Below are 17,571 nucleotides of genomic sequence, written 5' to 3'. Positions count from 1 at the left end.
TCTGAGTGAATGGTCGCCAAACTTAAGATTGATCATAATATATGTGGACATTTCCTTTATTATCTGCTAAATTTGGGATATTTTCTATTGCCTATGCAGAGCGAAGATGTAAAGGTAAACTTTTTAATAATGATAAAATTTATTAGGTGTGTAGGAACCAAGCTTAACCCTTAAATATAAGTTCCCACCAGTGATCACCATTTACCACTCCCCATATCCATACCTTATCCAGCAAGCAGATAATGAGAATACTCAAACTTATCAGGTAGAAGCTGTTATCATGATCTAACACTAAATTCTTGCTATTAACTCACAAGAAAATGTGTAGCAGATAGAGGGCACGGGGGGAGTATCAACATTAACAATCAGATCTTGGGAGTTAGATGGTAAAGATTAGACCATGTACTACCCTCCGAGCAGAGCCTTCTCTTCTTCTTTTCTTCTTTTTAACCCTCCAAGGGAAAAGGCTCTGCTGACATTGTGTTGTTGCTTTGAAATGCTTAAAGCCCAAAACTCCGGGCTACTCAAGCTGGTTTTGCCTCCAGTCAAACTGGTTTTGGTGTGCACGCCTTTGTTTTTCATGTAAACAGATGACCAAATCTGCACCCACAATAGTTCAAGGAGGCGTGGAAAAGGATCAGTTTCTAGGCAACTGCCATGCATGTTCAAACGAGCAACAACAGGATATCGGCAGAGCCTTTACCCTTTTCGATTCGAGGACGGGTTAAAAAGGCTCTGCTCGCAGGGTAACCATGTACATGTATTTGATAGTGTGGCCATAGCATTACAGGTTGTGTGATGTTGACTTAATTTCATGAAGGTATTAAGTCCGAGACTTCTGGCTACACTCTTGATCTTAAAATATGTATCATTACAACACTAAACTCATCAGTTTCAAGAATTTTATTTGTATAAAATGCAAATTGCACTTAAGAACCCAAGCTTCTTTGGTAAAGGAGTGGGGTGAGTAGCAACAGTCGCCTCAAAACCTTTTTTGATGTTTGTCTTTTCTATTAAAATCAAAATAGTATACGTTTTCTGAATCTATAAACTTTCTCAATACCGACTTTCATCCAAAAACTCTGCAAGGATGTATAAAATTTTACAATATCCACATCATGTTTACTCTAGGTGCTCTAGACTAGATCGACTACAGCGCTCTAGATATAGATCGACTACGTACAGCGCTTACAAAATAGATCTGCACGCATTATTACACGTTGCTCTCGCTCATCTGAAGCAATAGAGCAGCTGCAATGGCCGAATCTTTCCAGTAGACGCTATTACCACAAGGCTAAACTCGTTTTTCTCTGTCTTCACTCATTAGTTCCAAGTTACTTTGCATCATATTTCATCAGATTTTCGAATATTCACAACTATTTCACAAGGCAAAGTATGAGGCTATCCCTACCAAAAGTAAAACAGAATTTTGGGAAAAGGACCTTCCTTTTTACTGGTGCAGAAATTTTTAATAAACTCCCTTTAAGCATTGTGAAGAGTGAAAACATTCAAACGTTCTGCCCCCAAGCAAGACATTTCTTTTTATCTTAACTTGATATTTTATCTACTATTTTAGGTCTTAATTGTGTTTTGGCTTTGTAGTCTTACGCTGTTAATGTAGTTTTAAAATCCTAGTCAAATTTATAAATAATTGAGAATTTTGATGTAATTTATATTTAAGAAACAGGGCCCCTATGGATACCAGCCTTGAGCTGAATGGGCTACCCTGTGTAAATAAAGTATAACCTTTTAATTTTACTAGACCAATATATCAGTCAATGTGTGGGTCAAGAGTCAGTCAATACTCAACTGATATGACAGTTGACACTTGGTCAACACTCAGTCGATAATCGGTCTACACTCAGTCAAGACTTGCTTGATAGTCAGCTATTGACCAACTATTGACCGAGTGCCCAATGACTATTGACTGATTGTCGCCCAGCTATCGGCCAAGTGCTGACCAAGTGTCAACCAAGTGTCCACTAGCTATCAACCGAGTGTTGACTGACATATCAGTCGATTGTCAACTGACTTTGGACCGATATGTCAAACAATATATTGGTCTGGAGTCCTTACAGTTAACATGATCCAAATATCCTATAAGCTTGAAGATTTTTAAGTTGAGATGACTGTAGCTGCCAGGCCTAGAAATCTGACTTTGTTATAAAGCATTGTTTCTATATATCTGTTGTTCATGGAGAAATAAACAGAATTAATTTACATGTATTTAAAGTACAACTTAAATATTGACTGGCAAAATGAAGTGGTTGGGGATACCTGTATGACTCCTTTCTCCCTCCCTTCTATAGCATGTTTAAACTCAAGTGATTCATGTCAATATAAAGTTTATTTTATACAAACTTGTGGTAAAACCAATTTTGAAATACTACCATAAACATGTAGATATTAAAATTATTAATGATACAACAATATCTTACTTATGATTACAAATACTTGAGAAATTATTTAATAAGATACATCATGGTTTCTAAGGATAGGCCTTGAGCTGTTTTATTTAGTTTGTAGCATAAATCCTATCATTTATATTTTGCATTTTAATCTAACAAAGATATGGTCAACTTAACTATGCAGGTTTGAGCTTTCTGTGGGACCAAAAGATGGATCCTCTACAAGAAGTGGCATCATCTTTAAAGAAAGATTTTCATTCCAAAAGGTTCTAATTAGCTTTAACTGGCAGAGAAGAAATGTTTTGACTTCTGTCTAAGACGATAATCCTCTATATTGCTTAATATGATCAACAAGCATCTTTTCTTTCAGGTTATGAAATATCTTATTAAATTACTCAGTTCTTTTTCTCCAAGTGGGAGGTCTGTCTGGGAGAATCTTGACCAAGGTCGCCAGTACAGACTGAATGCAGTGAGGTCTGTACTAGCGACAGAGGTCAAGATTCTCCCATAGAGACCGACCCAGCTTGGTCAATGAGATGTTTATTATATGGCTGTCTTCTATGCCAATATTTTATACTGTTTGTACCTTTTTCTTCTAGACTGGTCTAGATGAGAAAATCTAGACTGCTTTCAATATTGATTTCAGCCAATCAAATCCGTGAATTCAGTAGTTCCCAGTCCTTGTGAGACACAGCCATACAATAAAACCCAGATATTTTTTGCCACTTCAAGATCCCGTAATTACTAGGAGGAGGGTTAAGGAGGGGGGGGGGGGATCCTACACATGTAAGTAAAAATAATTCATCATGCAAACATGTTTAAACAACTTTAAGGTTAAAAATCCTGAAAAAAGCAAAAACATTTACAGTTCAGTGGTTAAATATATAAAATCAGTATTACTAATAGTGAACTGTAGCTAGCACTGTTAAAAGGGGCTCAATACACATTTGTGTAGAGCAGTATATAACATTAAGTGACTAGAAGGAAACACACATGATTCGCTGCAACTGAGTTTCATGCGTTAAGCACTCATGGCCTGGTGAGTGCTTAATGCACAAAACTCAGAGTTGCAGTGAATCATGTGTGTTTCCTTCAAGTCATTTAATGTTAAAATCGGTATTATATTGGTTTGAATATCTGAATGCGATGATTGCAGAAGTCTGTGACAACTATCCTTCCATCACTTAAAACTGCTAAGGAGACTGGTTTGTTAAATTGCCCTAGGCCTGTGCCCTCTGTTCCAAACTTGGACACAAAATTTCCATTTAAATCAAATACCTGAATTCTATGATTCATAGAATCACAGACCATAAGATTTCCTGCCTTACTCACTGCCAAGCAATGGGGCTCATTAAAACTACCGTCACTTTCTCCCTTTCTCCCAAATTTATATCTATAAGTGCCATTGCCGTCAAACACTTTGACACAATGTTTGTCACGGTCTGACACATAGTATTTACCACCATACTGGACACAGTGAAAAGGAAAGTTAAAAGCACCCCTTCGACCAATTTTATGCAAGAATTTGCCATTACTAGAAAATATCTTCACTAGTTTGTTTGTGTTATCAGTGACAATGATACTACCATCATTTTCTAAGGATAAACCAAGAGGATTGTTAAGTTGATGAATGAGACTTCCTTTTACACCAAACTGGCTCAGGTACTCACCCTGGTCACTAAACATCTGAACCCGATGGTTACCATTGTCTGCTACTATGATATTTCCATTCTTGTCAAAAATTATGCCTGTGGGAAATTTAAATTCTCCATGACTAGCACCCTTCGCGCCAAAGGATCGTAAGTGCGTGCCATCGCAGGTGAATACCTGGACCCGCTCGACCTCATGTCGTCCTCCATGATCGGTAATTGCTAATTCGTCACGTTCATTAACTGCCACACCCCAGGGGTAGTTAAACATTCCGTCCAAAGCACCTTCTTCTCCAAAAAATAAAACTGGTTCAAACTGGCCAGGCCTTAAGTGAGCAGCGAGGTGAGGAATAGGTTCTAAATTTACAGCTGCCAACCTTTTGCAGGGCTCTGTGACAAAATCGCTGATTTTGAAGCAAAGGTCGTTGTCATCTTGAGCCACGGGAACCTTTGTCGCACCATCATTGCCTTGGCAAGAGCCGAAATCATCCTGCTCTTTATCGGGTTGCTGTTGAGATTGCCCATTCTCTACATTACTTGTTCTGAGTGCATTTTGAGAGCCAGGGACTGATGCTGTTTGTTTATCTTCAAGGGAACCAATTTGCTCAGCTTTCACACTGTTGAATAGATTTTGATTTCCTTTGAAATTTATCTCACAAAATTGTTCATTGTCAGTAGCAAGTGAGTTGTCATAGAAAATTTCCCCTTCCAGCAACTTTTCAAAAGAACTGCGTTGTTGCAATATGTCTGCTTCTGGGTTTACTTTCAAAAGATTTTCAATTTTGATAAGAGCTTCAGTTTTTGTAGCCACTTGACTTTTAATCGCAATTTTTTCCTGCTCAAGACGTTGAGTTGACAATGCTGCCTTTGTTTCAACTTGAACAATTATTTCCTGCTTCTTCTTTTCAAGGACAGCGATTATGACATCTACATGCTGCTCCACTTCTCTCTTTAATTTATGGAAATGTTCTTGAATCCTCTCACAGTCATTGTCGATGTTTTCTAACTCAATCATATTCTTCTTTATGCTTTCTTTTTGGGATTTAATTGTAGACTGGACCCTCAACTTTAAGTCGTTTGCAGTTTCCTTTAAAGGTACCTTAGGATGGCCGTCATGTAGTGCCACTATACAAGTTTGGCAAATGGCAACGTCACATTTCTTGCAAAAAAACTTCAACTCTTCGGCTTTGTGATTCTTTATTTGACAAAATGCAGGCCTCTTTTTGACATTCTCGATGTCGTGATCCTGAAAGTCTTGGAGAGCCAAAACACGGTGTTCTTTGTTAGCCCGTATGATATTATGCCCAGTGATACACTCGTTACACCAGAATGCACAACATTGAAAACAATACGAACTCTGGGCGCTTGTTTTGTCGCAGTTTCCACATTTCACTCCTCTACTATTGTGTTCTTTAATGGCCAAGACATCTAGCAAGTTTACAAGGCGGAAGTTAGCGGGAAGCTCCTTAAGATCTCCACTGCTGGGAACTCTAATTTCTGTCTTGCACATAGGATCAGGACACGTAAAGGTATCATGGCGGCCACTTGATCGTATAACATTCTCTAAGCAATCCAGGCAAAAACTGTGTAAACATGGCAACATTTTTGGTTCAGTATAAAGAGCTTCGCAAATGGAACAAGATACTTCCTTGCGAAGATTTTGAAGCTTGTGTATCAACGGTTTAGTTTCCATGGCTGAAGCCGCAAGACAGTTGGCAATAGTTCAGTGGCAAACTGGCCGCCAAAACATAACTACAGCGGAATCAGCATTAATTTTGAAGAACAACACGCATCATTAACAGCACTAGAGTGAACTCACATAACTGTCAGCGTTCCATGAAATAGCTCATGCTTCAGTGCATTTCTCGGAATTCGGAACTTGTCTACGACGACTGCTCATAACACAGGGAGCCCAGACAAGCGACGAGTCTGGTTGTTTATTCGAAATATAAAGGAATGTATGGGAGAATATTGAAGAGTCTTATTGTCGTAAACTTATATCATGAAATGTCTGTGTTAAAGCTCAAAATAAATGTAAACCTACCTCACTTGCTGTGTATTGTCGTTTCTGTGGCTCTAAATGGCGAATTTGAGCGATTTGGTGAGTTTTGCGTCGACTGTTACGTTATAACAAGGAGACAAGGGTGTAAAGCTCATTTTCGAGCGCTCCGCTTTCGAAGCCGATTTTCACGGGTGTCTCGAAAACACAGACCTCGAAAACGCAGACCTTGAAAAATCTTTTTTCGACATTTCGAAGAGAACCGCGGTTTTGAAGCAGTTGTTTTTTTTTTCAGTCAGGGGCATATTCGCGCCAGCGATTCATCTACTTACTAGCCTGGTTTCAGGTTTATGTCGCGTGACGGAAACCCGACACGACGGCTCACACCAGGCTAGTCAGTAGATGAATCGCTGGCGTGAATATGCCCCTGACTCCCCTCCCACATGAGGCATTTGTAATCGGGCATTCTTTAGCATCATCCAATCAGCGTGGGGCAAACAGCGTGAAGGTTGCTCCTTGGCACACGAAATCGGGGCCGCGGATGCTGATCGCTTCGAAAGTTGCATTTCTCGAAAATGTTTTGGCGGTTAGCGCTCGGATTTTGAATGGATCTTTGATTGAATGCGACGAGAAGAAGCGTCAACCTTTCAGTTTATCTGGTTTTCGATTTGGAAGCCGGACGATTCTTATTTCTGGGTGAAAATCGGCTTCGCGCTAGAGCGGTCGAAAATGAGCTTTCCACCCTTTTCTCCTTCTTATAACGTGGAGTAACAGTCGACGCAAAACCCACCAAATCGCTCAAATTCGCCATTTAGAGCCACAGAAACGACAATACACAGCAAGTGAGGTAGGTTTACATTTATTTTGAGCTTTAACTCAGACATTTCATGATATAAGTTTACGATAATAAGACTCTTCGATATTCTCCAATACATTCCTTTATATTTCGAATAAACAACCAGACTCGTCACTTGTCTGGGCTCCCTGTGTCTCATCTCGCTTATTGACGGCCACTACCTGGGGAACTTTGAGCGTTTCGTGATCTCCAAAATATCTTATGGGTCTAAACTCTCTGGTGCTATCTTTGTTATCTTTGATTCTCACATTCGTCAAACAGTCATTACCTTGGCAATTCTTGATCTCCATTGTTACGTAGTCGCGTACTTCATAACATAGCTTTTCTTGTACATTTCTTGATGTTAGCTTAAAATTCGCTTCCAAACCATGAACAGCTTCATGGATTCCTTTGCCATCTGCAATTGATTGACACGAGTTACTCTCACTAAGAAATATTTCAAATGAGAGAATTCCTTCGGTCTGAATTTTGTCCAAAAACGCTTTGTTTTTCAGGAAAACAAGCCGACATAGGCCTTCAAGATCACTATTGCCTTGTTGTTCCTCATCAGCGACTTCCAATAGTAAGGTTTTCGTTAAATGCTCGTCAAACTATTCAATGTCAACGTTCGAGCTTTCTTTCATCATTACTTCAGCTTTTTTAACGGCGATTTCTATCATTCTCACTCGCTATTCAATCTCGTTTCTCCGTGCTGCAAGACGCTCTCTAACTCTTTTCAGATGTCAACGTCGTCGAATATTTCCTGCTTCTCCACTTCAATGGCGCCAATCATTTTCTCAACGAGCGACTGAACGTTTCGTTTCATGGCAGCGGCTTGTTCCTCTATTTCCTTCTCGTTTTCGTAAAGTTTAGGGATTTTATCCTTCCATTGCTGCACTCTCTTTTGTTGATATTTCGATTGCCGACTGCGCCCTCATCCTGCATTCATTTGCGGCTTCTTCCAAAAGTACCATGGAGTGACCATCATGATCGGTTAATGTACAAACACTACAGATGGCAACTTCACAGATCTTGCAGAAGAGTTTGACCTCTTCCTTTTCGTGGTGTCTCTTTTGGCAAAAGGATGGGCGTTCTAGAACTTTCTTGTAGTCTTTGTCTTGAAAGTCTTTAAGCGCCAGAACGTGGTGTGCTTCATTGGCTTTGATTACATTGTGAGGGGTTATGCATTCGGCTTCACACCACAATGCATGACATTGGAAGCAGAAGAAATACTGCGAAGTTTTCTTATCGCAATTCACGCATTTCACTTCAACAGTCTTACACTCTTTAATGGCTGACACGTCAAGAAGGCTATTGATGCGAAAGTTAGTTGGGAGATCGTTAAGATTTCCGCTCTTAGGAACTTAAACTTCTCTTCGACATTCAGGACTGAGTCGGACATCATCTAGTTCGTAGGATCTCGCTTAGGCAACAGGGGCAAAAACTGTGTAAAAAGGGTAGCTGTTTTGGTTCGACGAATGTTCTCATGCACACGGAACAGGATAGTTCTTCGTGAAGATTTTTTAGCAAGGTATCTATGTCCATTCTTAAATCCGAAAGAAGAGGCAAATTTTTACGGCTTGGAATCAACGAAACGAAACTGTTCGTGTAACAAACTAAAGTAATCAGATCTCTAGAAATATACAGTCTGATGTTATTAACCCATCACGGAGTAGTGTTCGACAAGTGATCAGTGCAGCTTGCCCCAACAGACTCTCAAGGGGTTAGATGGGGGTAGCTACTGAGTGACAATTTGGTAAGGTAGATCAGTTGAGGCCCTCGAACCCAAACGAAATATTTTCGTTCTACTGAAACGAAGACACTTCTTTCCCAAACATGCAAGACGCTCGTTGATTTTATTCGAGCAACCCGTATAAACATCTCTGTTTTGGTATACAATGACTACATTTCTATACTTTCAGTCTTCGAAGATAATATCTCATACAAAAGTTTATTATGTGGAGGCGCGGTGGCCTCATGGTTAGTGCGCTCGACTCCGGATCGAGTGGTCCGGGTTCGAGCCCCGGCCGGGACACTGTGTTGTGTTCTTAGGCTCTTTACTCTCACAGTGCCTCTCTTCACCCAGGTGTATAAATGGGTACCGGCAATTTAATGCTGGGGGGTAACCCTGCGATGGACTGGCATCCCATCCAGGGGGGAGTAGAAATACTCCTAGTCGCTTCATGCTACAGAAACCGGAGTTAAGCACCGGCCTAATGGGCCACTAGGCTCGTAAACAGACTTTACCAAGAGTTTATTATAGCCTCTTGCTCATAAAACCTATGTCTTTATATTTTACTCTTTTGCATTACCAGTACTAATGAACAACGATTGACTGTTTATGACCGGAGAAAATCCTTTATTATTGGATTTAAAACAGAAGTCTGTAAACAGCATTTATATTCGCTGCTCCAACTCTAAACGGGCATTTGGATTTGCCAGCTGCACCCCAACGATTACATTGCACCAGGGAGCTATCTCCACTCCACCATTCCGCGTAAAACGTACTGAATAGCGAAAACCTGAGGAAGAAAAATTATGCAGAGCTTCACCTAAGGGAAAACATCATTAACATATCGAGGAAGTAAGAACTTGGGGCAATGAGCAAGGGGGGAGGGGTAAAAGGTAACTTTTTTCTGCGGGATCCCAAAATGTAATATCCTAACCTTACATACAACACATACAACTATATAGAGCTATACACAGCTATACACAGCTATACATGGCTATATACAGCTATACAGGGCTATATACAGCTATATATGGTTATATACAGATTTAGTATAATTTAGGAGCTGAGCAAAGAGTTTCCAGCAATCTGATTGGTCGAGCGGTTTATAAAGCGTCATCTAAGGAACCGCTTAGATGACGCTTTATAAACCGGTTTATATAAAATGTTAATATAAACCGCTTTATAAAACCGGTTTATATAAAATGTTAAAATAAAATGTTAATAAATGTTACTAAAATGTTATGATTTTAGAAATTTCTCTGTTGCTCAGCTCTGAAATTATACTAAAACAATTATTCGCCTCAGGTTCGGTGAATATTGTCGAATAATACCCTCGACTTTGTCTCGGGGATTATTCAACGATACTCACCTCGCCTTCGGCGAATAATTGTTAAATACAGCAGGGCTATATACAGCTATACACGGCTATACACAACTATATAGCGCTATACACAGGTATATACCGCAATACACAGCTATATACAGCCATACACAGCTATACAAAGCTATGCACAGCTATACACAGCGCTACACAGCTATACACAGCAATACACGGTAATACATAGCTATACACAAATATACACTGCAATACACAGCTATACAGCCATAAACATTGCAATACAGAGCTATACACAGCTGTACAGGGCTCTACACAACTATACAGGGCTACACATAGCTATACGGAGCTATACACAGCTATACGGAGCTATACACAGCTATACAGGGCTATACACAGCTATACGCAGGTATACACATTTATACACAGCTATACAAGACTATACACAGCTATTTATTACTATACACAGCTATATATGACTATACACAGCTATAGAGAGCTATGCACAGCTATACTGGGCTACATACGGCTATACACAGCTAGACACAGCTCTGCAGGGATATACAAAGCTATACAGGGCTTTACACAGCTACACAGAGCTATACATAGCTATACACAGCTACGCACAGCTATACAGGACTATATACAGCTATACACGGCTATACACAGCTATATATGAGTATACACAGGTATACAGAACTATACCCAGCAATACACGGCTATATATAGCTATACAAAGCTATACACAGCTATCCAGAGCTATACACAGCTATACAGGGCTTTACACAGCTATACATGGCTATACACAGCTATACACGGCTATACAGCCATAATCATTGCAATACAGAGCTATACACAGCTATGCAGGGCTCTACACAACCATACAGGGCTATACACAGCTATACAGGGCTAAACACAGCTATAAAGGACAATACACAGCTATACGGGGCTATACAGGGCTATACAGAGCTGTACACAGCAATTCAAAGCTATACACAGCTACACAGAGTTATACATACCTGTGCACAGCTATTGACAGCTATACAGCGCTATTAAAAGCTATACAGCGCTATACACAGCTATATCGGACTTTACATAGCTGTACAGGGTTATATACAGCTATACACAATACAGGGCTATACACAGCCATATACAGCTATACACAAGTATACACAGCTATGTACAACTATACTTAGCTATACACAAATATACATAGCTATACACAGCCATACACAGCTGTACACAACCATACACGGCTATACACGGCTCTATATGACTATACACAAATGTACAGAACTATACCCAGCTCTACAGGGCTATATATAGCTATACAAAGCTATACACAGCTACACAGGGCTATACACAGCTATACAAGGCCTTACACAACTATACATGGCTATCTACAGCTATACACAGCTATACAGGGCTATACACAGCTATAAACAGCTACACAGAGCTATGCACAGCTATACAGAGCTGTACATAGCTATACACAACTATGCAGGGCTATACACAGCTAGACAGGGCTACACACAGCTATACACAGTTATACAGGGCTATACACAGCTATACAGGGTATTACTCTAAAAGATAAGAATTTGTGGGCCAAGATCACCGACAGCGATTTTACGACAGCTTTAGATGACCTTTTGCCACCAGAGCGACCAATGGTTACGCTACGTAAGAGGCGCCATAATTATATTCTCCCGCTTGTCAGAACTGAACGTTTCAAGAGGACTTTTGTTAATAGATGTTTGTTCTTTTATTAGTTAGTCAGTTAGTAATTTGGTTAATTAGTTTTGTACTTGCTGAGTTCATATCGTTGTAACTAAACACGTTTGTTGATTAGAGTGCTTAATAAAGGAGTATTATACACAGCTATAAACAGCTACACAGAGCTATACACAGCTATACAGCTATACACAGCTATGCAGGGCTATACACAGCTAGACAGGGCTTTACACAGCTAGACAGGGCTTTACACAGCTATGCACTAATACATACTGCAATACACAGCCATACACAGCTATACGCAGCCATACACATATACACTGCAAAACACACCTATACACAGCCATACACAGCTATACACAGCCATACACAGCTATACACATGTGTACACATCTATACACAGCTATACGCAGCTATACACAGCTATACAGAGCTATACACAGCTGTACAGGGCTATGCACATTTATAAACGCTATACACAGGTATACAGAATTATACAAAGCTGTACAGGGCTATACACAGCTATACCGAGCTGTACACAGATATACAGGGCTATACACAGCTGTACAAAGCTATAGTAGTAGTAGTAGTAGTAGTAGATACTTTTATTTAGCTAGGGTGACTCCTACAGTTACAAAAACAGATATCCTTGGAGGGATACACGTTATAGATGGAGGGAAGACGGAGATGATTACTTTGCCGCGTCTTTCTCTGTACGATATCTCTATTAAAATAAAAGTAGTCCATTAAAAATTGTAGGCAGCGCTTATCTAGATATTTCTTCACAAGGTTTAACGTGTGAATCTCCCGTCTAAGTCCCAGCGTATCATATTTAAGGTGAGCTAGCGCTTCATCACTGCTGTTAGTTTGCATGATAATCCTTGCTGCACGTCTCTGCAATGTTTCTATATTATCAGAATTCGTACGGCCGCAACAGTTCCAAACGGTAGGACATTAATCAAAAACAGGAAGAATAAATGATCTATAAATTATACCAGTAGTATGCATACTAATGCTCCGCCTGGTGCGGCCAAGAATTTCTATTCTCTTACTAACTTTGCTTATTACATAATTTACGTGTGCGTTTCATGAAAGCGACTCATCCAAGATTACACCTAGGTATTTCTACTCAGCAACCCGTGTTAGCTCCTTGCCATCGATATTCACAGAGAGATTAGCATTTGCTAACCTAGAGCCAGTACCAAATAAAACACAAGTGTGTATGGCTGTGTATAGCTGTGTTTAGCCTATATAGCTGTGTATCGCCATGTATAGATGTGTATAACCATATATAGCTGTGTATAGCCCTGTATAGCTATATTTAGCCGTCTATAGCTGTATATAGCCCTGTATAGCTGTGTATAGCCATATACAGCTGTATATAGCCCTATATAGCTGTGTATAGCTCTGTATAACTCTGTATAGCCTTGTATAGCTGTGTATAACCCTGTAGAGCTGCGTATAGTCCTGTATAGCTGTGTATAGCCGTGCATAGCTGTTTATAGTGGTGTCTAGCCCTGTAAGCCCTATATAGCCCTATATAGCTGTTTGTAGCCGTGTATAGCTGTGTTTAGCCCTCTATAGCTGCGTATAGCTCTCTATAACTGTGTATAGCCGTGTATAGCTGTGTTTACGTATGTATAGCTGCGTACAGCCTTATATAGCTGTGTATAGCCGTGCATAGCTGTGTTTAGCCCTGTATAGCTGCGTATAGCCCTATATAGCTGTATATAGCCCTATATAGCTGTATATAGCTGTCTATAGCTATATAAAGCTTTGTATAGCCTTATATAGCTGTATATATCCCTATATAGCTGTTTAGTATAATTTCAGAGCTGAGCAAAGAGTTTCCAGCAATCTGATTGGTCGAGCGGTTCCTTATATGACGCTAGTATAAACTGCTTCACGTGGTTTATATAAAATGTTAGAATAAAATGTTAATATATGTTACTAAAACGTTATGATTTTAGAAATTTCTCTGTTCAGCTCTGAAATTATACTAAAACAATTATTCGCCTCAGGTTCCGTGAATATTGTCCAATAATCCCCTCGACTTTAGTCTCCCTCGCAGCCGTTTTTTTTGGATATCACGCAACGCTCCCCCAAAAGAACGGCTGCTGACAACCGAACTACATTCCTTTCTCCGAATTGGCCAATCACAGCTCGGGTTCCATTTTCAGGAACCTTTTCGCGCCAGACTCACCTTTTGAGACTCGTCCAATCAAATATCGTTTTCTATCGCGATCCTCATGTGGAAAACACAAGACAAATGGCGGTGCTTGAAGGAGGTTTTCGCAAAGCGTCGTCAAAGTTCAAAATTGTCGAGCTTAAAGCTCACCAGAAGCTTGTAATTAAAAAAGTTTTAGTCGAGAAAGAAGATGTTTTTGTTAAGTTGCCTACAGGATCCGGGAAATCGTTAATATATCAAGCACTCCCGCTCGTGTTTGACCAAGTTACCGATGAAAGTGGTCATATTATTGTTATTGTTGTTGAGTTGTACCAACGTGTGGAAACACTCGATAATTCGGGCCGATTTCCTGTACCGGTGATAAGAAGCCACGAACATAACTAATCGGGTTCGCTCCAGCTAGCAGCGGACTGGCAAATGAAGAAGTACAAGTAGTGTAGGAGACGTTGGCCGACCTAATTGCAGTGTTCTTGAAGCTTCGCCCGGTTTGTTGACGGCAAGCACGCGCTTTTTTCCTCCTGATCTCCATCTCTAGGTCGAAGCAAGCGTTTAGCCCTTGGCCTAGATTGAAGGGCGTCTTGTATTTCCTTTTGATTATTGATGTAATTTACTGTTTTTTATATATCATGACTTTTATAATCTGTAGTAACCTCTTGAAATAATGCGAATAAAGAGTTTCAGTTCAGTGTTTAGCTTCTTCTACTTTCTCAGTTGCTCGCTGAAACTATAACAACCGCTCAAACAATCTAGCGTTCGTGTCGTTGGCGTAGCAGTTGAAGTCTATGTTAAGCGTAGATTCTATAATTTCAACGAAATTGTGAGAAGTTTTCCCAAACATATACTCTATCTTTACCAGGGCACAACGATGAACATGTGAAACATTTCGAGCTCTCATTGACAAATTTCTTCAGTGTTTCTCCCAACATCCACATTTTCGCGTGAAACCTTACGTCATTCAGATTTTCTGGTACGTGATTGGTCTGTTCAATAGACCGCGACCAAACCGCAAGGACAATGAGAAAGGAATGTAGTTTGGTTGTCAGCAGCCGTTCTTTTGGGGGAGCGTTGCGTGACATCCAAAAAAACGGCTGCGAGGGAGACTACCTCGACTTCGTCTCGGGGATTATTCGACGATATTCACCTCACCTTCGGTGAATAATTGTTAAATATAGCTATACACTAGATGCTTACTAGTTTTGCCTCAGTAAGATCTTGATGGTAGTAACAAGTTTTCATCAAAGGATAACACCGTCCCCTTGTGATGCACCCTGGATAGACCAGCGAACCCCAGCAGAGTAGAATAAGTAGACTGGGCTTTAAAATTGACTCTAACATTCAATGCGAAGTGCTAACTTCTTTAATGGTAACAGTCACAAATTCCGTTACAGTCTTTCATTACTCACCTAAACCGCACCTCCTTTTTACACAGGCTCTCTGTTGTTTATCATCTTCAGATCAGGGTTTTCCTGAATTAGCTGGGGTCGGATCATCACATCTAACTTTAGTCCCATTTATATTTCCACAGGTCTCGTTGCAAGTACTCCATGCTGACCTGCGTCCATAGTGACCATCTATGGGGGATGTAACGTGCATTATATTGCATTATTTTGTGAGCTATCGCAGCGACATTAATTTTGATCATTCTTTGCTTAACATTTAGGTTAGATTTCTTATTTACTGAGTTACCAACAGCATTAAATGTGTATGATGCACGATCCTTCGCAGTAGATAGCGCTATTTATGCAATAGCGAAAATCAGACCTGAAAAAAATCAGGCCTGTACGGGATTCGAACCACTGACCTCTGCGATACTAGTGCAGCGCTCTACCAATTGAGCTAACAAGCCAACTGGGAATAGGCCGTTAAGTTGATTCGTAATAAACCCGTGATGATAAATCAGATACAATGAATATATGAATCAGCGAATCAACTTAACGGTCTATTCCCAGTTGGCTTGTTAGCTCAATTGGTAGAGCGCTGCACTAGTATCGCAGAGGTCAGTGGTTCGAATCCCGTACACGTCTGATTTTTTTTCAGGTCTGACTTTCGCTATTGCATAAATAGCGCTATCTACTGCGAAGGATCGTGCATCATACGTATTTAATACCGCAGTTCAAAATATATGAACTTCATATATTCATTGTATCTGATTTATCATCACGGGTTTATTACGAATCAACTTAACGGCCTATTCCCAGTTGGCTTGTTAGCTCAATTGGTAGAGCGCTGCACTAGTATCGCAGAGGTCAGTGGTTCGAATCCCGTGCAGGCCTGATTTTTTTCAGGTCTGATTTTCGCTATTGCATAAATAGCGCTATCTACTGCGAAGGATCGTGCATCATACGTATTCAAAATATATGAGCATTAAATGTGTTTGATACCGATTATCAACTGGATTACAGTGAGAGCTACTCCGGTGCTGTTCACCAAGAAAGTGCTATAGAGGGATATCAGTACTGCACCTCTTCAACCAGAGCCTTTGAGGCACTACCTCGCCCCCACCCCTCCCCAGAAAAGGGTCTTCACACTACATAACAAATACTGTTTTCAGCTCTCTGTTTACAGTCTATACATATGTGAGGAACGATCTGGTATACCAAGACGAAACAGTTGAAGGATAAACCAATAAATTCATAAAAACTTAGGCAAATGCTACACCAATTTCATATTAACAACATTAAAGGTGTATTGCTGTTGCAATCTATTGTAATAGTAGTTTGGGGTTCAAAACATTTGATTCTCACGCTAGCGATTTGTACATGTATGGTAGAGGGCAGCCTCAAGATACATTTATTTCTTCTTGAAGTACCTTCCCTTGATAGTTTAGTGCCTTATATTTACACAAGCCTTGTAACTCCAGATGGAAACGAACAAACTGGAGGGTAATAGTACAAAATATATTTCACAGGTTTATGAGAACCACTCTAACAACCCCATAAAATTAATAGTTCACCTGGTAATAAGCTTTGGTGGTGACTTTGTTTTCTTTTAGTGATAAGAAAAATAAGCAATGGTTTTCTTGTGCGGGTTAAGTGTCGTCACCCAAGCACTTGCAGCTGGTTGCAATTAAGAGCTATCTCAGCCTGGAATTTTCTGTAAACCAAGAAAAAGATAGATTGAGAAGACAGCCTATTTGGCCAATGACTCACCCCACTACAAAATTTAATCAAGTCAAAACAAAAAAAAAAATGGAAATGGCGTCTACTAATGAGTATTGAAAAAATACCAAGTAGTAAATGGCACTACCTCACCCCCACCCCTCACTACATAACAAATACTGTTTTCAGCTCTCTGTTTACAGTCTATACATATGTGAGGAACGATCTGGTATACCAAGACGAAACAGTTGAAGAATAAACTAATAAATCCATAAAAACTTAGGTAAATGCAGGCACAAAAAAACAAAGTTTCTTTCTAACAGAAAACCTGAGTGAACGCAAATGTGCTTTTAGTCCAATTAAAAATCAAAGTGCCATATACCTTTTCTGAATCCATAAACTTTCTCCATACCAACTTTTAATCCAAAAACTCTTAGTAGATGGTTAAGATTTTACCAAAATATCCTATAAACTTGGTGCTTTTTAAGTTGTGAGATACACTAGCTGCTAGAACTAGATATCTGATTTTTTTTAAAGAGTTGTTTATACATATTTGTTGTTCATGGAGATATTAACAGAACTAATTTACATATAT

At 39.8% G+C, this 17,571-nt stretch overlaps 1 protein-coding gene and 2 long non-coding RNA genes across 3 annotated transcripts; 1 reads left to right on the top strand and 2 right to left on the bottom strand.

The window, feature by feature from the left end:
• The first annotated feature begins 5 nt into the window (after positions 1 to 5).
• On the top strand, positions 6 to 16,522 carry LOC148717537 (uncharacterized). Its single transcript, XR_015994473.1, has 3 exons — positions 6 to 114; positions 2,593 to 2,778; positions 15,404 to 16,522. It is a non-coding gene; the product is annotated as an uncharacterized LOC148717537 (long non-coding RNA).
• LOC111330152 (E3 ubiquitin-protein ligase TRIM71) lies at positions 3,184 to 5,895 on the bottom strand. Its single transcript, XM_022934962.2, has one exon. The coding sequence runs from the start codon at positions 5,748 to 5,750 to the stop codon at positions 3,528 to 3,530; it is 2,223 nt and encodes a 740-aa protein (XP_022790697.1). The 5' UTR covers positions 5,751 to 5,895; the 3' UTR covers positions 3,184 to 3,527.
• Positions 9,230 to 15,420, bottom strand: LOC148717538 (uncharacterized). Its single transcript, XR_015994474.1, has 2 exons — positions 15,282 to 15,420; positions 9,230 to 9,413 (listed from the first exon to the last, which is right to left on the bottom strand). It is a non-coding gene; the product is annotated as an uncharacterized LOC148717538 (long non-coding RNA).
• Positions 16,523 to 17,571: the final 1,049 nt, after the last annotated feature.

Source organism: Stylophora pistillata, chromosome 13 (assembly GCF_964205215.1).
Source record: "Stylophora pistillata chromosome 13, jaStyPist1.2, whole genome shotgun sequence".
Classification (NCBI taxonomy): domain Eukaryota; kingdom Metazoa; phylum Cnidaria; class Anthozoa; order Scleractinia; family Pocilloporidae; genus Stylophora; species Stylophora pistillata.
This window is presented reverse-complemented; position numbering and strand designations above follow the sequence as displayed.